This window comes from Chrysochloris asiatica, unplaced genomic scaffold, assembly GCF_000296735.1.
Source record: "Chrysochloris asiatica unplaced genomic scaffold, ChrAsi1.0 scaffold00160, whole genome shotgun sequence".
Classification (NCBI taxonomy): Eukaryota; Metazoa; Chordata; class Mammalia; order Afrosoricida; family Chrysochloridae; genus Chrysochloris; species Chrysochloris asiatica.
In genome coordinates, this window is record NW_006408678.1 from 5,694,809 (window position 1) to 5,719,834 (window position 25,026).

The 25,026-nt window shown below is 39.8% G+C and overlaps 1 protein-coding gene across 5 annotated transcripts in view; it reads right to left on the minus strand.

The window, feature by feature from the left end:
• The window catches only part of MYBPC1 (myosin binding protein C, slow type), a 129,262-nt gene extending 108,821 nt beyond the window's left edge, over positions 1-20,441 (minus strand). For all 5 annotated transcript variants that reach the window (XM_006871098.1, XM_006871100.1, XM_006871101.1 and 2 more), the window contains exon 1: positions 20,280-20,441. In XM_006871098.1, the coding sequence (XP_006871160.1) occupies positions 20,280-20,304 (25 nt within the window). In that variant the 5' untranslated portion in view covers positions 20,305-20,441. The remainder of the gene's footprint in view (positions 1-20,279) is intronic.
• Positions 20,442-25,026: the final 4,585 nt, after the last annotated feature.

A 25,026-nucleotide genomic window follows, 5' to 3' on the forward strand; every position in this document is an offset into this window, starting at 1 on the left:
TGACTCGACAGCACTTAACAACAACAACAACAGTTGGTTCCTACCCATAGTGACTCTATCTAGGGTTTCTGAGGAGGGGCTGGGGAGCTTGAACATGGGTGCCTCTTTCCCATTGTGCCACTATATAGGGACCAGGGCAGCGCATCCATGCAATCAGAATTCATTGGCCTCCAATTATGAATTTAACAAGGACAGGGGGTTATAAAAAGGTGCTAAGACACGAGCCCTGTGTTTAAAAAGCTCCTGGGTAAACCGACTTTGCTCTGTCCCATGTTCAGATTTCCTGATAAACAAGGTAAACACAGGCTTACTTGTGCTTATTTGCTAATCTATAGTGAACAACAATTTCAGATTTTTACCACATTAGAGATTAGGCTTCTAGATCTGACTGACATCTGTCTCTCTCCCAACCTCACAGCACTTTCCTACAGAATCAAGGCCTCGTTTCAAATTTATAATCCCTGACAGGGATGGAAGCAAGGTAAACTAGATTTTACTTGTGTTTAATTCCTAACCTGTAGTGAACATTTGCATTGCTAATGAGCTGCTGGTGTGGTGAAGTCACTTCTGACTCATAGTGACCTTGTATAGGGTTTCTGAGGCTGTAAATCTTCACGGAAGCAGGAAGCCTCATCTTTCACAAGCTCCATAGCAACGCAGCCATGCAGAATCTCACATTGCCAGACCCAGCCCAGACCTGCAGAGCCAACTTCTTTAGTTTAATCAGATCCCTAGGTGATTTGTATACAAATTGCATTTTGAAAAGCTTTTAAGGGGTCAACAGAGGTAAGGGAGCCTTAAATGTCTTGATAAAGCAGAGGAACCTGATTCAGAGACTAAATTTGGAGTCCTGATGTGGTGCTGTGGGTTAATGCACTGGACTGCACAATCTGTTTGAACTGCAAGATCGGTGGTTCAAGCTCACCAACCACTCCTTGGAAACCTTATGCAGGGTCGCTGTAGGTCAAAACTGACTCGACAACACTTAACAACAAATGGGCTAATGAACTACCCAGATGGTGCTGATGGCTGGTCCACCAATCCCATTTTGGGTAAAACAAGCTGAGACTATGCCCTAAATTCTTACTGGTTACTCTCTCATTTCCAATACGGTTGTGAATGTTAAAAGGTTTACAGTAGATGAGAACATAGTTTCTCCATTTGATCACAAGCTTCTTAAGGCCAAGACCCCCGCTTCCCCCTCCATTTCAGATTCCACACAGCAGGTGCTCCATAAATATAGTTGACTGGCAGAGTGTTCCGACCTGCACAAAAGCCCCCTTTCCTGGCTGCCAAGAAATTAAAATTCATCCTCTGGCACTCGGTGGTGGCTCTCTTGGTCTGTGTTACCCACAGGGAACGCTATGTCTTCGCTGGTGACCCTCCTGCCAGCTGAATGCTCTGAGGCTTCCGCCCAAACTCTATCATTTAGATTTCTCCTTGCTGTCAACACACGTCTTCCATTTCTTAACAAGGACAGGAAAGTAATTGGGGCGACAGTTGTGGTTCTCAGTGACAATACACCCTCATCTTTCTAAGGAATCTCTGCCCCTGCCCCACTCTTTAAAAAATCTGGAGTGAAAAAACAGCGAAATAACTCAAGTCAAGGTATCTGTTCCATCTTAGCAACACCGCTCTTCCACCTATGCAGACTCTGGTTAACCACAAGTTCTGTAAGTGTTAGGAAGTAGCTGTCTTTGGTAAGCTCTGTAAATCTTAAGCATGCAAATGGGTATTTATTAAGGCAAGGTCTTGCTATACTTTTACTAACATATTTATTTGTAGGACAAATATTGTATGACCCCACTTCTATGAAATCTCTAGAATAGGCAAATGCAGAGACCAAAGTCTATTCAAGGTCAGCAGGAGTGGAAGGAAGTCATTGATGAAGGAGTGCTGGCCTTTTGTTAAGGTTGATGGTAAAATCTGGAAATGGATCATGAAGATGGTTGTATAACATGATGAATACAGTTCATGTCATTGAATTGCACACGGAAAAACATGTTGAAATAGCAAATCTTTCATTATACACCATTTTATTATATATTGGCGTGGTACTGTAGGATAAGCACTAGTCTGGAAGGTCATTTGAATCACAAGGTTAGTGGTTCAAACTCATCAGTTGCTTCTTAGAAACCCACATAGGATCACTATGAGTTGGACCTGACCTGACAGTACTTAATAACACCAACCATATTATTTACAAAAAAGCCTTGGGAAATTAACTTTTTGTTCCCTCTCTCAAACCTTAGGTTTGTCTGAGTGGCTCAATGATTAAAACATTCTAAATGTTAGCAGTTCAAAGCTACCCAGAGGTGTCTCGGAAGACAGATCTATAGATCTGTTGGTTTGTTTCTGAAGGATCACACCCTTGAAACCCTATGGAGCAGGTCTGGTCTGTACACATGGGATTACCATGAGTCAGAATTCACTTGATAGCAACTAACAGTAACCTCGTCCCCTCTTGTCTCTGCTAGAAAATATACCAAAAGTAGAAATTCCTGCCTAAAGAATGAGGAATTTATCAATTAATACTTAAACTTTTTTGTTTGTTTGTAATCTAGATACTTTATGTTAAAAAAAAAAAAGCCCAATGAAATATTTTCATGAGTAGAATGAAAAGTAACTGGATTCTGAACCAGCAACTAAAGCTAATCCCTTCCTTCTTAGCAAGGACAGTTTTTCTTTGATCTTGTCTAATTCACAGATAGAGACTCTCTCTGCAACACGGAGGCACTTTCAAAGGGCTCGGACTATTTATGGTGGATGTTTTCCTATGATCACCTACTGTAAGCAGCACAGGTATGCAACCAATGGCATGCCTACTCGACGTGTGCCAGGGCATTCTAACTGACGGGCGCTGGTGGCAGCTATGAAGTAGACAGTCTTTGGGCTGCTGCCGCCGATGGGAGACTCAGAATCCAGGCAACTCCATAAAAGGTTTGACTCTCACCAGTGGAGGCCATTTCTATTTTCAATGATCAAGAGTTTCATGGTTAGCAATTTAGAAAGGATTTCTTTCCCCTTTTTTTTTTTAAAAAAAAAAAAAGTAACATCGACCTGCTTTTCTCCCCTCTATGCATGTACAGTGAAACCTGTGAATGATGCCCAAACTCTACAGGACCACCTGATTTTTCTGAGTCTCTCAAGTTTCCCTCCTTTATCAGGGTGCAGTCTTTTGACACTTTTCTACCACTTGTTTAGTGGAAAATATTCGAGTTTTCCTTCTCTGGCTGGTTTCTGCTTTACACAGGTTTTGGCTTTTTTGGGTTTTCCTGTATCTATATACTAAAAATGAGTAAACAATGCAATTCTCTCTTTCCCATGGGCTTACAATCTCAATTAGTAGTATATTGTTTGAGCTACTTAAAATTAAAATGTTTTTTAGACCTTCATGTGCAATTTAATTTATGGAAATGTAGTTGTTGTTAAGTGCTGTCAAAGCCAGTTCTGACTCAGAGGGACTCTGTCTAAGGTTCCCAAGGGGTGGCTGTTGGGTTTGAACTGCTGACTTTGTATCTAGCAGTCCAGTACTTATTCCACAGCACCACACCAGGACTCCAGAGCATAATTAGACAACATGAATATATTGTATAGGCATAGGAGAGATAGGAAGAATATATAATTAAAGTTATTACGATTGAGTGAAGTCCTGGTGCGGAGCTGCAGGTTAATACACTGACCTGTAAGGTCGATTTGAACCTCAAGGTGGAGGTTCAAACCCACCAACTGCTCCTTGGAAACCCTACACAGGATCACTATGAGTCAGACCAACTCAAAGGCACTTAATAACCACCACTGAATGGAAGGATTAGAGGCTTTTTAAAATGTGAATTGTTGTCCTTTTTAAAAATTTAATGTGAGAAAGAAGTATTCTAGGACCATTCTTTGGTAATTTGGGGTGCAGGAGAAAGCTTAATGTTATTCCTAATTATTGTTTCGTATCCTCAGAGTCAGATTCTAGGCTTGAAATAAAATATGTGGATGCCTTATGTATCAGAAACATCAAGATGATTAAGGCTCAGCCTAAATCACTTTTGGTACTATTTTGTCACTTTAGGTACTATAGCATAGATCCCCAGGTGGCGAAAACAGTTTGCATTTGACTTGTGGCACTGTAGGACAAGTGCAGGATCTCAAGATCAAGTGGTTCAAACTCACTAGCCACTCCTTGGAAATCCTAGACTTAGAATAGTGACATAGGTCACTATGAGGCAAAACCGATTTGATGGCACTTAACAACAACAACACTAAACTAAAGGTTGATGGTTCAACTCCCCCTCCCCCATACACACACAGTACCATGGAAGAAAGGACTGGCAATTTTCTTCTATAAAGATTGTATTGTTATTATTGTTAGGTGCTGTCAAGTGTGTTTAGAGTCTTAGCAACTCTATGTGACATAGTAGAACTGCGTCATAGGCTTTTCTTGGTTATAATCTTTTTTGGGAGCAGATCTCCAGTCTGTTGTCTACAAAGGTACTGGGTGTGTTTTGAACCACCAGCTTTTCATTAGAAGCTGAACACTTAACCCCTATACCCCTAGAACTCTTTCCCATGAAGATTTCAGTCAAGAAAACCCTTACCGTTCTATTCTGTAGCACATGGGGTCACCATGAGTCAGAATGAACGCAGTGGCAACAGTTTGGTTTGGTGCCACAGAAAATGATCTTCCTTTCTATATTTTATTTGTGATAAAAACCCACCAGATCTATTCCCTGTTGATAGTGTACATGCTCCAGCCTGGACTCGGATGCTTACAAATCGACACAAAGGAAACTGCATTGTTTGTGTGGCGGGTGTTCATCCCACTTGGGTACTGATTATATAAATTGTGTCACCAAAAATATCTACAAACACAAATGACAGTGGTGCATTTTAATTGGCTGTTTTGTTCATTCATCAAAGACAGAGAATGGGACATAAATTAACATAAAACATTTTTAGTTCTATTCTTGTCCCAATCTTTATTCATTACAGGCTATGAGCCCAGATAGTCTATATCTTGGAGTTTAAGGAAATGACATATCTTTTAGAGACAACTTTTAATTGATTTATCACACTGCTTCTCAATAACAGTGATTATGGTCCGGGATTGCCAAGAGTCCCTAAGACACTTTAAAGGAGTCTATGAGATTAAAACAATTTCCATAATAAAACCACATTATCTGCCTTTTTAACATCACCCTACTTTCTTTGGCTAGTAGAAAATATACATGAGTATTCTCATGCTTTTTACATTTATGAATTTTCATTTCTAATGCAGCAAACTAGGAAAGACATAATTCACATAAACAAATGCTCGTCAGGGTCCTCAATAGTCAGTATGAGTGCACGTGGAGCTGAGAACAGACCAAGAAAATTTGAAAAGTGTTGGCTATGAATTTATTACAAATTTTTAAAAGAATTATGTGTGCTTCAAAAAACAAAACAAAATGGAAAACAACTCATGTCCTATGCATCATTTGGGGAAAAAAAGATGCAACCTTGATTGGTAAAATGAAATTAGCAGTCAAAATCAAACCATAAATTGTCTTGGGGGGGCATTGACTTATTCTCCTATGTACACAAAATAGAGACCTAAGAGCAATATTTTCTAGTACCATCTCTTCTGATTAGAACTCAACACTCTAGGCACCTCAAGCTCAAGCTCTGGCTCATAGCAGTTGTGGATAAACAAATGAATAGGGCTTCTGAAGAGTAAAATACGTATGTCTCAAGCTCCAAAGGAGCTCTGCTAGCATAGTGGTTACGAATTGGGCTGCTAACCTCAAGGTCAGCAGTTCCAAACAACCAGCTGTTCCGCGGGAGAAAGATGAGGCTTTCTGCTCCCATAAAGATTTACAGCTTCAGAAACCCCATGCAGGGTCACTATGAGTCAGAACTGACTCCACTGTACTTAATTAACAACAACAAGAAGCTCCAAACACTAAAGGTTCAGTCTCTATTCACCAGAGAGCCTGCCTCCTTAAACCTTCTCTCAGCCATACTGGGGTGAAGTAAGGTGACTTCTTGGGCAGAACATTTAAGGAGGCGCTTACTTTCAGGAGCTGGCCCTGCAGTTGCACGACCCTATGAGTGAGTGCTTCTTTATATGTTGGCCCTAGATGCCACTCTGGCACCACCCTAGCCCCAGTTCTTTTAAGCCAAAATAATGACCAGGTACAGAAAGGGTCAATAGCAAACAAGAAATGGGAGGGAGGTAGATTGGGGCTTGGGGCAATTTCAGGTAAGGGATCCAGAGTAGTAAAAATGTAATAACTACTAGTCAGGAATGCAAAAGGAAAGCCATGACAAATTGGGCAAAAATTCAAAATACAAATTAGCAAGAGCCCATTTAACATGAAAGCAAACCATTTAAGATTTCAGTGTATCCTGTGGTACTATGGCTGATTTAATTTAAGATGTTAAATTATGTTCACAGTATTTTGTTTATAAAAGCAAGGAATAATGTACTACATTTTATAAGTGTGTCTATTTAAATTAATTGCAATAGTAAGGTTCAGCAGTTAAAGCACTAAAGAAATCCAGCTATCCAGAAGGACAGTCCTGGTGTGGTGCTGTGGGCTAATGTGCTGGACTGCAAAGTCAGTTTGAACCGCCAGGTTGGTGGTTCAAGCTCACCAGCTGCTCCTTGGAAACCCTATACGGGGTCGCTATGGGCAAGAACTTACTCCACGGCACTTAGCAACAACAACATCCAGAATGAGTCAATCGATTTAAATCGTATTTGCTTACTGTGGTCAAATGTTGGCAGGGACTGTGGAATCCTGGTGTGGAGCTTTAGGGTAAGCATTGAACTGTGAGCCACAAGGTCAATGGTTCAAACTCACCAGCTACACCTTGGAAATCCTGTAGAGGGGTCGCTATGAGTTGGAATCTTCTTGACAACATTTAACAACAACAACAGTGCTCTAAGGATATATGAAATTGTGCATCATTATGTACAGTTAGTTGTTGTTGTTAGGTGCCATCGAGTCAGTGTCAGTTCATAGCGACCTTATGCACAGCAGAACAAGACACTGCCCAATCCTGGGCCAACCTCACTACTGTTGCTATGCTTGAGTCCATCGATGCTGCCACTTTGCCAATCCATCTCACTGGGGATTTTCCTCTTTATCTCTGATCCTCCACCCCACCAAACATGATATCCTTCTCCAGCGACTGGTCTCCCCTGACAACATGTCCGAAGTATGAAAGACGAAATTTGGCCATCTTGGCCTCCAAGGAGCACTCTGGCTGCACTTCTTCCAACAGAGATCTGTTGGTTCTTTTGGCAGCCTAGGCACTTTCAATATTCTCCTCCAACACCATAACTCAAAAGCATCAATTTTTCTATGATCTTCTTTATTCACTGCCCAGCTTTCACAGGCATATGAGGTTATTGAGAAAAAAAACATGGCTTGGGTCAGGCACACCTTAGTCCTCAAGCTGACATCTTTGCTCTTCAACACTTTAAAAAGGTCTTGTGCAGCAGATTTGCCTAATGCAATACATCATTTGATTTCTTGACTGCTGTTTTCATGAGTGTTGATAGTTGATCCAAGAAGAATGAAGTCCTTGGCAACTTCAATCTTTTCTCCATTGATAAGAATGTTGTCTATTGGTCCAGTGGTGAGGATTTTCATTTTCTTTATATACAGTTCTGTATAGAAACCCTGTATAGGGTTTCCAAGGAGCAGCTAGTGAATTTGAACTGCTGACCTTGTGGTTTGCAGTCCAGTGCTGACCTACAGCTCTACACTCATTGATCAGTTTGATGGAATTTCCTAGAATCCACAGTTTTGTTTTGTTTTTTCTCCTACTCTGTTTGTTCTTAGGTTCTTCTAAAAATGTATTCTTTCAATACAAGATGCCACTTCACGTAGGGAAAGAATTAAAATAGGATCATTAACACGTCGAAAGAAGTGCCACGTAACATTAAGCATGAGGTTGGTTAAAAACAAATTCTTTTCTTCTGATCTGATGAGCCCTTTCTTTATCACTATGATATTTTAAATGAGGAAATTAGATTAAACTGAAATCGATGGGTGGTGGTGGTATTGGCACAGTGTTAGTCAGTTTGAGGAAGTTTAAAACATCAGCAGACCCCATATAGGAACCCTGGTAGCATGATGATTTAAGCACGCAGCTGATAACCAAAAGGTCAGTGGTTGGAACCGACCATCTGCTCAGTGGAAGAAAGGCGTAATAGTTCACTTCTGTAAAGATTTACAGCCCTGCAAACCCTAGGGGGCAGTTCTACTCCATCCTACAGTATTACTAAGAGTTGGAATCAACTCACTGGTAGTAGTAGGGTTTGGTTTTGGTTTGGTCACTGTGCTCTCCTTATGCCTTTCCTAGGGTCTGTCCTGAACAGAATCACAATTCCATCTTTCTTCTTCATGGTTATTGGATAAATCCCCTAAAGGTCTTGCCCCAAGCTGTTGCTGGGCCTCACATCAGGTGACTTTTTAAAAATAGATAAAGGAAAGGGCTGATACCAGGTGGAGGGTCATTTAAAAATTTCAAAGCAGTAAACTCCGTCCATATGAGATGAGGGAGAGTTCATTCTGGTTATGGAAGAAGAATCCAGGCCCCATGGAGATCCCACTTGCCCCAAGCACTCCTGGTGGGAAGCCTTGTAACTCTTGATGGAGGACATAGCTACACGTTCAAGTGTGTTTTGGTCTAAGTGGGAAAGGCCATACCCCACACTGTATCAGTGAAGAAACAATTATTCTCATCCATTTGACAGTGGAGGCCCCTCCCTACCCTTGCAGCTTGATATGAAATATCTCAGTGGGAACACAACAGAAACCCTGGCATATATAACCCGAAACCAAATCCACTGCTGTAGTGTTGATTCCAACTCATAAGGACCTTATAACATAAAGTCGGACTACCCCACCTCTGCATCCACCTGCCCCTCCCCCCAAACTCGAACAACATAGAGTTTGTTGTTGTTAAGTGCTGTTGAGTCGATTCCGACCCATAGAAACCCTGTATAGAGTTTCCAAGGAGCAACTGGTGAACTTGAACGACTGATCTTGCATTTCAAATGACTTAGCAGTCTGACGCATTAGCCTACAGAGCCACACTATACAGAGGCAGTATAGAAGCTCTTCCTCAGCCAAGTGGCTGGTAGGTTTAAACCACTGACCTTTCAGTTAGCAGCTGAACACTAAACCAGTGTGTCACCAGGGTTTCTTCTTTGAAGTTATTGCTGTTAAGTGCCATCAGGTCGGTTCCGACACATAGTGACTCTGTATAGGATTTTCAATGAGCAGCTGGTGAGCTTGAATGGTAGAACTTGCTGTTCAAATCGACTTTGCAGTCCAGCTCATTAACCCACAGCACCACACCAGGACTCCTCATAGACTATAAACAACTCGATGCATAGTATAGCTAGAATTTGAACTGTCTAGAAAGTTTTATGAATAGGCTATTTTGTTTGTGTCACTATGTTTAATAATGTATATTTCTTTCTTTTTTTTTTAATGTTTTCTTGTGAATTATGTGATAGTTTACATGGGAGAACATTAGCTTTACATGCATCCTATCTGTATATCATTTCCTTGCCATGGTTACAATCCCCTCCATGCATCATCAACCAACCAAGGGGTATACCCTACAAGCCTGCCCCCCAAGTCGTCAGCACACAGCCCCTCTCCCTCTCTGGGTCTAAAGTCCGCAGCTGCTCCATCTCTCCACATCATCGTCTCTGCCTCCATCACTGGTGTCACTGCTTCTCTGGGTAGGGTCCTGCTCTCTGCTCTTCTCCCTTGATGGTCCCAGTGATCTCTGTTCCTAGATTGCAAAGTCAATCACTTCCCTCCTTTTGCTACAAAATGTCTACCTTTACATTTCCAACCCTCACAGTCAGTCCTGATAACAATTATTCAACTATTTTATCACAAGACACCTATCCGCATCTCCTTTCATCAGCCCCACCCAGACAGATTGGATATTACTCAGTGGAGATTCTACCTTCCTCCGTGCCCTCTGGATCTAGGCTGCCTCTTGAAAGCTTGTAAACCAGTCACTTCTTGCCTTTATAGGCCCCCCTCCCCCACCCACTTTGGGTAGCCAATGTCCAAGTTGCCCATCCCTGTCTACTCTGTGTACCAAGGGGGTGGGAATGATCCGCACTGTAAAGATTTCTTCCCCCTTTTGAGCTACTGCATCCATAGGTGTAGGTCAAGTTCATCAAATTGTATCAGATTACTCTTTTTTCCCCTCTTCTTTCTTCTTCTGGTTGAGCTCTGATCATCCACTCATTGAAGCCAGGTCAAGTGGGTATTATCTGCAAGTGTGGGTGTTCTTGTGCATATGCCCTCTCTTCTTATCAGCTGGATGCTTCACTCTCCACTCTAGTCCTCTGTGACTATGTCACTGACTCTGGGCCCAAGAGTGCCCAGGTCTTGCCACACTACTGGCCAACCAGGTCTCCACCCGGGCTCACAGAAGTCTATTGAACATTGTAGGGCTTAGCTCACAGTTTCATTGCTGTTTTTCCCTCAATAATGTATATTTCTCAATATGCATATACAATATAATATATGTTGTTGTTAAAGTGCTGTTGAGTTGATTCCAACTCATAGCAACTTTATATAGTATTTCTGAGGAGTGGCTGGTGGGTCAAACCTTGTGGTTAGCAATCCAATGCTTATCCAGTGCTACACCAGGGCAGTCCTAAAGACATCTACTCAAAACTTGAGAAATTAAAATATGTTGATTGACTAGGCAAAATTTCAGTTACAAACATTCATACAAAGCATTCTGTTCCAAGGTATATAAAATTGGATGCTATTCAGAGAAAGATTTGGATGACTTTGAAGGAGGACTTTTTTTTACCTCCAGGTCCCGTCAATAACTCAGCTATAAGTCAAAAGATGAACAAAGTAACATCTTAAGCTCTAGCTCCTGACATACTATTTAAAATCATTGTAAGTACTCTATTGATGCCTCAACTAGCCTACAAAGTGATTCTTAAGAGAACATATAAAGGCAAAAGTTTTATCAAAATGGACTCATACTTGATAGCTGATTTGTTGTTGTTCCGTGCCATCGAGTTGATTTTGTTTCCTAGTGGCCTTGTAGGTCAGAGCAGAGCTGCCCATAAAGTATCCTAAACTGTAATCTCTACGAGAGCAGATCATCAGGTCTTTTCTCCCATGGTGCACCTGCTGGGTTCAAACTTCTGACCTTTCAGTTAGCACCCTAGTGCTTAACCATTGAGCCACAGGCCTCCTGAAAGCTGATAGGAAGTCGTAAAGTCAGATTGTTGTGGTTGTTAAATGCCGTCGAGTCGGTTTCGACCCATAGCGACCCTATGTAGGGTTTCCGAGGAGTATCTGGTGAGCTTGAATCGCCGACCTAGTTTTTCAAATGAGTTTTCAGTCCAGCACAATAACCCACAGTACCATACCAGATTAGAGCTAGTTTTTCATGATCTCATTTTAGAAAGAGACTTCGGTCTTCTCTGCCAAATTAACTGCTTCATACTCCCACCTGATGGAATCTTGACATTTAATCTTGAAATGCATATGAAGGTCAGTAAATCATCTGCTGCCTGGATGGGAACATCCTGAAATTAGGATTACTGCCTACTTGCATGTTTATCCAGAACAAATGTCTTCTTCATAAGTTAAGACTGGGCCTACCCACTCAGAGCAGACTTGGTGCAACAAGATAGTAGCATCACTTTGATTTGTGGGGCCTTGTCCCTGTAAAAGTTCCTGGTGGTGCAAACGGTTAGCATTCAGTGATGCTGAAGGATCAGCTCTGGACTATGAACCACAAGGTTGACAGTTCAAACCCACCAGATGCACCTCGGAAACCCTACTCATGGTCACTATAAGTCAGAGCTGACTTGAAGGTACTTAATAACAACAATATTAACTGAAACATTATCAGTTCAAAACCACCCAGCAGCACCACAGAAGAAAGGTCTGGCAATCTGCTTCCATAAGATTACAGCCAAGAACTACAAGAACAACAAGTTGTTCACTGGGGAGCCATCAAGGCAAGCAATCAAGTTCCTTCAGGACAAATGTCCCTCCAAGACTGAAACTCAAAGGGAACACATGAGCAGGCATGTAAGCTTGCTGGTGACCACATGGGTCTACTGGTGGGTGGAAGAGGGGGAAAGGCAGCAATGAAGAAATTGGGCTGAGTTCAACCATGTTCCATAGACTCCCGTTGACCTGGAGATGAGAGAGAGAAGAGGAAGTATTGGTTGGTCCTAAGTGTGGTGAGACCTGGGGACACCTGAGCCCATGGACAAGGACATAGTCACCAACGGCTAGAGCTGAGAGTGAAGCATTCAACTGATATGAAGTGAGGGGAATGCACAAGAATGCCCAAACTTGCAGATAGTACCCATTTGACCTAGTCTTGATGGCTTAATGATCAGAACTTGACTAGAGGAAGATAAAAACAAAACAAAACAAATTCTGATAAAGGAAATGAGTATAAATTGCTACAATTTGATGAACTTGACCAATACTTATGGATGTAGTAGCTCAGAATACCAACTAAGAGGGAAGGAGTCTTCACATCAAGTATCAATCCTACCCTCTCTGTGTACAGGGTTGGTAGGGATGGGCAACTTATAAACATTGGCTACCTAAAATGAGGGGGTGATAAAGGAACGAAGTGACTGACTTACAAGTTTCAAGACGGAGTTTAGTTTAAGAGTGTGGGGGGAAAGGTAAAGTCCCTACTGAATAGTTTGCATCTTGTCTAGATGGGTCTGTTAAAAAGAGATGGGGATAAGATTCTTATGATTCAGTAGCAAGTAATTGCTATCATGACTAATTGCGACTGTTACAACCGTAAAAGTAGAAATTTTATAACAAAAATGGGGGAATAGTTAATCTTACAGTCCAGTAACAGAGGACCCTAGGACCACCAAGAGATAAGAGCACGAGTGGAATGTGGGATCCCATCCACAGAAGCAGTGACACCAGAGATGAGGCAGAGATGAGGACAAGAAGAGAGATAGAGCAGCTGAGGACTCTAGACTCATGGAAAGAGAAAGGCTGAGTGCTGGTGGCCAGGAGACAGGCTTGCAGAATGTGCCCTTTGGTTGTTTAAATGATCATATATTCCTGAGTCCCATCCCCCAAAACACAAAAAACAAACAAACAAACAAAGAAAAAAACCCAGCAGGAATAGAAACAAATACTGTTGAAAATATTGTTGAATGATGATGTACATAGGAGATGTAATCATTGCAACAAAATGATGAGTGTAAAACTGATGTTCTCCCATGGAAACGATTACTCAATTCACAATAAAACCTTAAAAAAAAAAAAAAATTACAGCCAAGAAAGTCCTGTGGAGTGTAATTCTACTCTGAAGCACATGGAGTCGTCGTGAGTCAAAATCAATTCAATTGGCAACGAGTTTGTTTGGTTTTTTGTTCTTGTAAAATAAGTCAGTGGGTGGTATAAATGGTTAAGTGCTCACTACTAACTGAAGAGTTGTTGGTTTGAACCAAGACTTTGAACCACTTCATCCTGTTGGCAGATGTCTGTCTTAGAAATGAAGCGGATGGAAGCTGTGGCTTCAACCTATCCAGAGGTACCTCAGAAGTGAAAGTTCAGAGGCATGAAAACCCTAGGGGGTGAGGTTCTACTTTGCAATACATGGGTTCACCATGAAATGGAATCAGCTCTCGAGGGTAATGGGTGGGACAGATGCCCTGTTCTGTCTGGTTATAAGATCATTTTCATACAGGTAGAAAATGAAGAAAGTCTTCTTTTCATCTTCCTTAACTGCTGTGTCCCCAGTTTTTGGAAACTGCTCTTGAAAATAACTGTGAATTCATAATTAACCTAACTCAGAAACACTGTAATTCAGTAACTACTGTTTTGTGCATTTATTGCGTTTCCCCAGAGTGCAAGACTCAGTGCAGGCCAAGGATTCTAGAAAAGACATCTGTGCCCATCTAGAACTGACATGAAATAAAAAGAAAGCAAGAGCTCACACTCACATATATCTTGAGGTTCTGGTGGTTGTTGTTTGGTGCTGTTGAGTCAGATCCAAGATGGCGACCCTATCACAACTGTATGAAACACTGCCTGGTCTATCGCCACTCTCACAATTATTATTATGTTTAGGCTCATTGCTGCTGGCACTGTGTCAGTCCATCGCTTTGGGTGGTGGTTGTGTGCCATAGAGTTGGTTCCTTTTCATAGTGAACCTGTATAGGGTTTCTGAGTGACTGGTAGATTTGAACTGCTGACTTTGTGGCTAGCAGCCCAGCTCATAATCCACTGTATTACCAGGGTTTATTTGGGAGGTACACATGTGAAATGAAAAATTTTCTGCTCATCTCGGATTGCCTGTGCTTCAATCTTCTAACAGAGTCAAGTATGTCTAAAGGTAAAGTTTAGAATTACTAGCCAATTAGAATTGGCTGCCAAGGAAGTATTTTGTGTCTCTTAATATAGGTTTCATAGACTAGTTAGGGAGGAGAGCAGATAAAAATAGTAATTATTAAAAATAATAAAAATTCCTTTCAGTGTACCCAGAGAGAGTCTAAAAATAAACATTGAAATAATCACAAGAATTTTAAGCAGAAATAACAAAAAAGCTCGCTGGAGCTCTGAAAACAAGAACAATCATTTTCTTTCAAGACATCTTCTCCCACAGATCTCTAAAATGTAAAACAAGGATGTGTTTGTTGACTAAAATATCACAAAAACATTGTTTCTTATTCACTCAAGTTTTATTTTTTCCCATTGATTTATTTTCATGCCAAATTATTTTTTTGTTTTGTTTTGGTTTTGTCTTAAATGACTTCAACTTAGCTAGGTGATTCCCAGTGAATTGTGTGCTCGTATGAAGCCTAAAATACAATGTGTATAACGTCATGTGTCATGGCCAGAGTCAAATGAACCATTGAGAGAATAAAGGATTTTAAGTGTTTGACTTATCCCCTGCCTGAAAAATAGCCAGGGAACATAGCCTTCACGTCAAGTCATCTCAACAACTCTCCTACCCTGACTGCAAGGCTCTGAAAGACCTAAGAACAGGGAGACTTCTTTGGATTTGCTGCATGAGAAATAAGAATATGACCTATTTGTCCAAACTGCTTTTCTTTTCTTTTTAAAGTGATATATTTAGGATGCTTGAGAGGAAAGAATTGGCCGGCCCTTATTTATCTTCCTAACAGGTGCAGTATGGACAGTCATAAAAGCAGGCGACTGCAAAAGAAAGATTCTGCCAAGTATTAAGCTCTCTAGCATGCATTTGTCCTTAGTGTTTCTTCTTCTAACAGACCAAATCTATGCCATAAATCTCCAGTACAGCGTGACAACATTTTATCAGGGAAAATACTGTGACATCCATTCATGCAGCTTCTTTATTCCTCATCCAAATCCTCAACTTGGCCAAAATGAACCACTCAAAATTAGGTGGAAAATAGTTGCCCTTGATCAATTAGTGATCAATACAATCTCGACCTTCATCCCCAGTTCTTCTCTCAGACTCTCTACAAATTATTTTTCCCCAATTTGAGGGAGAAGTAATATATATAAGTAGACTTTTCTAAAGATACATTTATTTTGATATTTGAAATAAGCCATCTAGTCTCATGCCGGTGGAGATTGAAGGTCAAGGAATGACTTTGAGAGGGAAGCTTCCCATCTCCAGGACTCCTTTTCTGATGATGAGGAAGCCTTGAGAGTTGCTTAGAAATAGGGAGGAGGTGATGAATATTGCTCTACATGCAATAGGTTTGACGTTTAGATGGACTTGAAAATGTGTTAAAAGTTCTCTGGTCTAGAAAGGGAAGAGATACAGAAAAGGAAACCCATCTATGGAGGGAAGAGCATTTTTTCTCCACTACTATGTTCCCACAAATTTCTGTTGAAAAAATATCCAGATAACAAGAGAAGATACTGCATTTTAGTACAGCAATAAAATCGGTAGCCACACCACCATACCTCTGATTTCTAAGTTCTCAGAATTTTTCCTTAAAATTTACATTGTGTTTTGCCAAATGTTTGAATTTCAAAAAGAGATTTTTCATAGAAAGTAAAAAAACTCTAGTGACATTTCCATATGTTCTTGAATGGCACAAAGGCACCAAGGAGGAACTTTTTTGCCTTTTTCCTCTCATAAAATATTAACAGGGCCTAATATATCATGTGGAGTCCTGGTGTGGCACTGTGGGTTAATGCGCCAGACTGCAAAGCCATTTGAACTGCAAGGTCAGTGGTTCAAGCTAACCAGCTGCTCCTTGGAAACCCTATACAGGGTTGCTATGGGTCAGAATTGACTTGACGGCACTTAACAACCACAACAATATATCATGTAACAGAAAGTTAAATTTATAGCTCAGTGTTTTGTAAAAAAATTAGCTCACTCCGTAGAATCTGACAGTTAGCAATTGTCTAGGTACTTTAGAGTTTGACTTCATGAATTCTGTTACCATCTATTGTAGAGATAGAATTCTGAGAAAAAGAATTTGTAGGTCAGAAGAACAAACAGATCTGTGTTGGAAGAAGTACAGCCAGAATGCTCCTTACAAGCAAGGATTGCAAGACTTTGTCTCTCATACTTAGGATATATTACCAGAAGGAACCAATCTCTGGAGAAGGATTTTATTCTTGGAAAAGTAGAGGGTCAGTGAAAAAGATGAAGACCCCAACAAGATGGACTGACACAGTGGCAGCAACACTAGGTGCAAATATAACCATGTGATGATGGTATCAGATCAGGCAGTGTTTGGTTCTGTTGTGTGTAGCGATACTATGAGTTGGAACTAAGTCAATGACACCTAACAACAACAAAGAGCCTTTCAGACTAAATACTGTATCCTTAATGTTGTAGTTGTTAAGTGACATCGAGTCAATTCCAACCCATAGCGACTCTGTATAGGGTTTCCGAGGAGCGACTGGTGAGCTTTGAACCAGCGACCTTGCAGTTCAAATGGCTTTGCAGTCTGGTGCATTAACCCACAGCACCACACATAATTCTAATTACATTAGAATACATTACTAGAGATCCAATCATAGAAGACTATTGCAATTTTCTATTTTCATTTGATAAAGTTATTTTTTGACAAGAAAAGAGATCCTTATCGCAAATTAATTTTTGACAGGCTATATACAGTAGGGTCCAGGGGAAGTTAATTCTGAGGGTTTTCAGTACAGACGCTATGTTATATATAATCTCAGAAACTCTAGTAACTACCATTTAGTAGGTGCTCAATTAAGAGCTGATATATAAGCGAATGTATTATTTTTGGAGAACCCCACAAATCTGAAACTTGCTTTCATATCCTTTCTCAGCATAACAATTTTACTAGCCTCAGCTCCTGGATAAATCCAAAGCATAGAATGAACCTTTTATCTGGAACTATAAGTACAAATAATACGGTTCTCCAACAAATAAATATATAACTGATGAAAACGAAGAGAAGGGCAATGGGAAGTGGTTGCACCTTAAAAATAATACTTTTCTTTTTCCAAAAAAGGTCACCAGGCCACACAGAATATTTTCAAGGGTTTATAAAAGGACTGTTGACTAATTACTTCCATTCGCTTTCCTCCTTGTGATTCCAAGTTGCAGCTGTCCTTCTTCCTTCTCCTTAGAAGGACCAGCTCTTCCGAGACTCAATATGAATCTCCCAAAACTAGTCTACTGTAGGTTGGGAGGAAGTTGAACAAGACACACTTTGCACCTTCAGGTGCTGAAAACTCAGCCTTCTTTGAAGAGTTGCCAGGTCCTTCTAGGGCCAAGTCAGATCATTAAGATTCTTAGCAACTGACCATGTCTTTTCTGGCTTGGTTTTCCCAGTTGAGGAAGAGAGGTAAGAAGACCAGCCAGGGCTAGGGGAACCTGGCTTTGGGGAGGGTTTTCAGGTAGCTTGAAATGATTCTGAAGAATTCGTTTGGTAGCATGGGTTTTTTTTGTGTTTTGTTTTGTTTTTTTTTACTTGGGGCTGACTTTGAGAGGGATGATTATATGGAACAAAACCATCCCCAGTCAAAATGAAATCACAGATAGGGAAAGGTGTAAGGACTAGAACAATTCATATTCCTTATGATTCCTGCATAAACAATATTAAAATGCAATGATTTAAAAAAATGCAATGATTTCACCAGGAGAAATTAGTAAAGTACCTTTTTTTAAGAATCAGTTATGATGGTAAGGAAACAAAAATGCCTGTACGTTCTCAAAGGATTTTAAATAAAAATAGAATTTTCTTTTTACCCCACTCCCTACCCTCCAAATTTAATCCAATCAAAGAATCTGTGGTTATAAAATTATTTCTCATGGTTGAGGGGGTACTACATACTAATCAACAGTGCTTTTATTGCAAAAACTAAAATACAAAGAACTATGGAAACTTTGGTATCTTTGCAGATTAGGGGGAAAAGAAATATCTTCCTCTTCTAGCGCTAAAATTTCATCCTCTCCGAAAGTAGAATGGATTACATTGAGTGATCAGACAAAAAGCAAAACTTCATAGCATCTAACAATTAAAATAATTTAATTAGCTTTATAGGAATCCTAGTGTGGCACTGTGGGCTAATGCACTGGACTGCAAAATTGGCTTGAACTGCAAGGTGGGTGGTTCAAGCTCACCAGCTGCTCCTCGGAAACCCTATACAAGGTCACTATGGGTCGAAACCTACTCAATGGCACTTAACGACAACAACAACATAGGTTCTACAGCCTGTCACCTTATTTATTAACTTTCATCTCTGCTCGCAGTTCCAACTGGACTTTAAAATAGCAAATGCAAATTTGTCCCCTAAACTCAGGATACTCAAAACAAAATTCTGCTCTCAGTCAGGAAGCAGAATATATTCCATCTAAGTAAGCTTTGAAGAGGCTAGTCAAGTGACAGATCAAATAGAAAGGACACTTAATACACATGTAAATCATTTGCATTACAAATAAGACCCTTTAGCAGGGGTTGGACTCGCTGCCTGATCATCAGGATTAAGTTCCTGTATTAATGCATGCATTTGGTGTGGTTATTTTGGGTGGAAGACTTCATCCATCAATGCCCTCTACCACTAAGTAAAGCCAACCTGTAAACTGATCACCACAACCTGTCAACACTGGTTACTTAATTACATAAAGAAAATATATTTTAAAGACTTCTGATAATTTGGTTAGTGTTTCAACTTTGAGTTCAATGTGTAGCAGTTTTTTCAGGGTATCTCAAAGACAATGGTTAAGAAACATTTTGAAGAATTAAAAACAAAACTGAAAAAAACTGAATGCTATTTTAATGCTTTCTGTTGAATTTTGTTTTTGCTTTTATTTGCAGAAATAGAAATATTCAATGAACATTAATAAAGGCTAAAATGAATGAAATGACATTGCTTTAAGATTTTTTTCCATTAAAAATTAAATAGTATACTTGAGCTATTAATCTCTGGTTTTATGATTAGTAAATTTCAGCAATTACTAACTCTAACTTGTTACTTGTTACAAGTGCCATTGAGTTGGTTCCGAATATAGCGACTCTGTATTGGGTTTCTGAGGAGCAGATGGTGGGTTCAAACTACTGGCCTTGCAGTTAGCAGTCTAGTGTTTATCCTACCGTGCCACATCAGGATTTAGTCATTATTAATTAGCAGTTTTAAAATAACAATCTAATTTTCTTTTTGTAGAAACAAGCAACTTTGATTTTGGAGGCGGAAATATTTCTTTGAAGAGTAATTTTTATGCTTCCAGTTTAATTAATTAGAAAGTCTCCACATTGTGAAATCTAATGAGAGAACACAATCTATTAGTGATAATCAAATATTTGATTATCTGTCCATACAAGTAATCAATAATGTCATACAAATCCAACTTCTAAACCACTGATAAAAATCAACTAATACTTGTATCTATATTTGAAAAAATAAAACAAATCTGGAAATATGGGCACAAAATCTGTTTTGAAATCTCAATCAAATTTCTTCATCTTTTACAAAAGCATTCCAAGTTCCCCTCCTGCAACATTGCAAATACAAAGTGAAAAATGTATGATTGAGCCTAGGAAAATATGCTTGCAGACGTAATCTGTTCACCAAACTGGCAACTAAGATCTTTACATTACAGTTTCAGGATCATTTGGGTAAACTATAATTTTACCCAAGATTCCTGTATAAACTTCAATTCTCTGGTAATTTTCAGTTAGTGAAATCCTTGCTACCTTTTTCCTGTGTGTTTTTTGTTTTGTTTTTATCCTAAAGGGTCCTTTCCTTAAACCACACAGTGACCCAATTCTTTTACATTTAGAAAGCACACCAAGAAGGTTTATGGATGAGTCTTACCCTCTTTCTTAGTAGGTTCTGGCATGGCCACAGTAAAGCGTTATTTTCCAATGAGTTTTCTTGCCTCCAGTACTAGTTGACAGAAATGCCACAAGTGTGGAGAGATGGTGCAGGTCAGTGTGACAAGCAGTTGAGGGAAAGCCTGTGCTTTTATACTGCCTCCAAATATCAATCACAGTGGCACCTCCCCATCTTCAGCTCAAAGACGCTGGAAGTTGACAGCGCTGGGGACCTTTCTCCCATCTGTTGTCTGCACTCTGCTCTCTCGCCTACTGGAAGGAATCTCTAGTCCGTCTCATGTGGCTGATGAGAGCACCTCAAACTTTCTAAATTCAGCGCAGCCTCGGGCTCCTTCTTGCTCTTCTCTTTCTGTCTGACACATGTGTGTGCCCACTCAAGAGTGCAAAAAGTTGGTGGGATGGTAGAAAATGGCATTAGATTTAAAATCTTAGCATGCTAATGAACACATACCTCAATGTTCACTAGCATTAGAGAGAACGATCTTTGTATCCAGATGGTGATTTTTATATTTCATTAGCTTTTCATCCTCATTAGTTCTTAATGACTGGATGTTTATAAAAAATTCTTATTAATATTCAAGTGCCTTGCCTCTTTTCCATTGAATATCTTGTCATGTTTTCTCCTCTTAGCATAGCAAAGTTTCCTATTAAAGAATACTTAGCATTTGCCTTTCCTTCACAAAATTATCTTTTTAAAACTTACAGGGCATAAAAAGGAATGAAGTAGTGATATGTGCTTCAAATACGGATGGATCTGGAAAGAATTATGCGAAAGGAAAACATCCAGGCACAAACAGCAATGTATTGTATGATTCTGTTTGCACGATATGTCCAAAATGGGAACATCCACAGAGACAGAAAGCAAATTAGTAGTTGCCAGGTGCTGGGAGGAGGTGGAATGGGGTGTAATTGCTAGAGGTTGTTTTTAGCTACCTTGGTGACCTCATGCATAAAGGAGCTAAATGTTGTCCTGTCCTGAGCCATTCCATGATTGGTTCTGGATTGAAGCATTGTGATCCAGAGGATTCTCACAGGCTGATTTTTGCAAGTAGTTTGCCAGGCCTTTCTTATGAGCCCTTTTAAGTCTGAAAGAGCCACTGAAACATGTAAACCTCCACCGACAGATAGTGGCAGCGCTTGAAATGCACTGACTGGGAATCAAACCTGGGTCTCCCATGTGGAAGGCTAGAATTCTACCTCTGAACCAATGTTGTCCTTCTAATAGATCCAGGGCTTCTTAGGGGGGAGATTAAAATGTTCTGGAATTGTTGTTGTTGTTATGTGCCGTGGAGTCGGTTCCGACTCATAGCGACCCTGTACAGGGTTTCTGAGGCTGTAAATCTTTATGGGAGCAGAAAGCCTCATCTTTCTCCCACGGAACAGCTGGTAGTTTTGAACTGGAATTAGATAGTGGTTAATGGTTGCACAACTTTGTGCTAAACTGAAAACCACTGAGTTGTACACTTAAAAAAAATGGGCATGGCTAAGAAAATCAGATAGCTAGCAGCCATTGTTTTATTTTAAGATGATACACTAACATACAAATCTAATTTATGATATTCATAGAATGTTCCAATGTGACCAGTTTCTGTCCAAACCCTCATGATATTGATAGAGAAATATCAATTCCATGACACAGAATGTCAAACTAAAACAAAACAAAACTTTCCTGCTTGGTTCATATGCATAGAACTCCAGAGACTAGGATTGAAATATTAGTTTATATATAAAGACAACTACTTCTGTGAGTTCACTGGTGTCTATTTTTGAGATTTTTCAGAGACTTAGATTAATTTGTACTGAACCAGCCACGCCGTCTCAGTTCATTTCTCATGTGGTCGAGAGCACAGCTGGTCAGACTTAGTATTACCAAACTCTGTGCCAAGTCCCTTTTTCTTATAGGGATGGAAACTCAACTTAGAGCTCAATACTTAAACTCAATAGCATCATGCTTTAGCTATGTATAAGTGTGAGGGGTGGAGAGAGTAGTCAAGGACAGCGACGATCTTCTATAAGAAAAGCTCTTACTGAGCATAGCCTTTTGCTTTCTTAAATACCTCTCTGCCCTTAGATGCTGTCTTAGTTCTCTGGTGCTGCTATAACAGAAAAACCACAAGTGATGGATTTAAAAAACAGACATTTGTTCTCTTGCAGTTTAGGAGGCTAGAGTTCCAAATTCAGGACACAAATTCTAGGGCAGGATTCTCTGTTAGCTCTGGGGGACAACCCTTGTCTCAGTGTCTCTAATCCCAGTGTTTCTTGTTTCCTTGGGGATCTCCAAGTGGCAAGTACCTTTTTTCCATCTGTGCTCAATCTGATAGGGTCCCAAATGGATTAGGGTTCCAGCACATATTGGGGGAGAATACAATTCAATCAATAAAAAATGCTTAGCTAAATGTCAGGCTAGAAAACAGAATATCATCCAACATAAAGTAAATTATGGTTTGAAAGAAAGAACGAAAAAAGTAACTTTTCTCAACTCATGACCAGAGAACATCAATTGATAGATGAAATAAGTAAAGGAACCTAAAAACCTGAAGTCTGACCCTTTGGATCTATTTGTGACTCTTTCATTAACCAGCTGTGATACACTGTGAAAATCAGGTGGTATTTTGGGGTCTCCATTTCTGCTTTTGTAAAAAGTAAAAAAAAAAAAAAAAAAAAAAGAGGTCCCTTCCAGGTTTTTTACATTGTGATTCTACATGAATGTCTCCCCGACAGGATCTTTTCTCCCCAACATTCCCAGGACACTGAGCACCACATATGAAATGAACATAAGAGCAGAGTATCACGTTGCAGAAGAATGTTTACAGTGATGGGCAGATTTCACACATGCCACAAAGGAGGTGCCATGCCATCACTGGCTTCTGACACACTGCACGAACCCTGTTGGGTTGTAATATATGCTGATCGTTTTACTGAAGTGCATATGAGCCAGGAAATACTGCAACCCCATGGAGAAAATAGTTCATGACCTCAGAAACATTTAGGTGATAAAGGACTTGATTTTAAAAGTCAAAAACTTATGGGGGGAATAGGAAGGATGGACAAATCAAGTGCATCAAGTGGTTCAAGTAAAATGTTTAAATTCAGATATTAAGCAGATGTATCTTTTTTTTTTTTTTTTTTTTACCACAGCATTGTTTCAGGAACACACACCCTTATGTCAGATCTCAGACATTTATTTAGAAGGTTGGTGGCTCTTTGTCTTCAATTCCACTCTCAAGAAAGGGGAGGAAATGGCCAACAGGGTTCTACTTAAAAATACTTTTTTGGTGTGTGGTAAAATGCATTATTAGATTTTCCTTTTGTATTATGTAGGATGAGGGTTGGCCACATTTAAGACAATATTATAAAACAACAACAGTTGAATCAAGACAGGAATATTTCTCAAATAAAGAAAGTTGAAAGGCAAATAGTCTAGAGTCATTACACTGACTCCAGTAACCAAGACTCTTTTATTCTTCCTCTCTACCATTCTCCATGTAACTTTATGGTCTAAACTGGCTGCTAATGTTCTAGCCATTACATTCACACTCCAGGTAGCAGGAAAGACGAAAGAAGGACTCACTTTTTCTCTTCTAAAGGCTCCTTCTTGAAAGTTTTACATGTCTAATACATCCCACGAGGCAGAAATTGGTCACACAGACATATTTTTCTACTGAAGAATCTGGGATAAATAGTCTTTCATTTACAGTGACAATGGGCTCAGATAAAAATTGAGATTTTGCTACTAAGGACAGATTTTACTACTAAGGTAATTGACTCTCCAAGAATGGATGCTGAGTAGGCAACGATCAATCTCTGTAACACCTTTCCAAATAAAAACAGTAATGAGCCCTGCACCAATCAGAGTGCAGAGAAGAAGAAATCATAATCCACCAATCTCACCCTATCTCCAACCTCATCCCCACTCCAACGTGTGAATGGGAGTATAACTTTTCTCCAGGTTCATACAAATTTATATAATCATATGTAGAAAGTTCTTGTCTACTTCTTATGAAATTGGATAATAATATGAATACTATTTACATTACTCTCCAACTTCTGTTTCCATTAAATCTGTTAGTCATCCTTCCAAATTAATACATATCATCCTAATTCGGTCTTTTTAATAGCTGTGTCATATCATGCCATACTATCTCAACTGTTTTCCTTTTTGATGACTACTCAGTTTGTTTCCAGTGTTTTGCCACTATAAAAAATACTGCAAGAACGATCATTGATTGCTGATGTTAGGTTCCGAGTTGGTTCTGATTCATGGTGACCCTATACACGATAAAACAAAACAGAGCCTCGTCCTGTGCCATCTCATTAATGTTTGAGCTCATTGCTGCTATCACGGTGTCAATCCATAACATTGGGGGTCTTCCTCTTTTTAGCCAACCCTTCCACTTTACCAAGCATGATGTCTGTCCATCTCCAGGGATTGGTCCCTTTGATAACATTTGTGAAGTTATGAGAGACAAAGTTTCACCATCCTGGCTTCTAAGGAGCATTCTGGCTGTACTTCTTTCAACACAGATTTTCTTCAAGTAGTCCATGGTACTTTCAATATTCTTCTCCGACACCATATTGCATCAATTCTTCTATGGTTTTCCTTATTCACTGTCCAACTTTCATATGTATATGAGTTGAATGAAAATATGATGGCTTGGGTTTGACCCACTTTAGTCCTCGAACTGATACTTTTGTTCTCGAACACTTTCAAGAGGTCTTATGTAGCC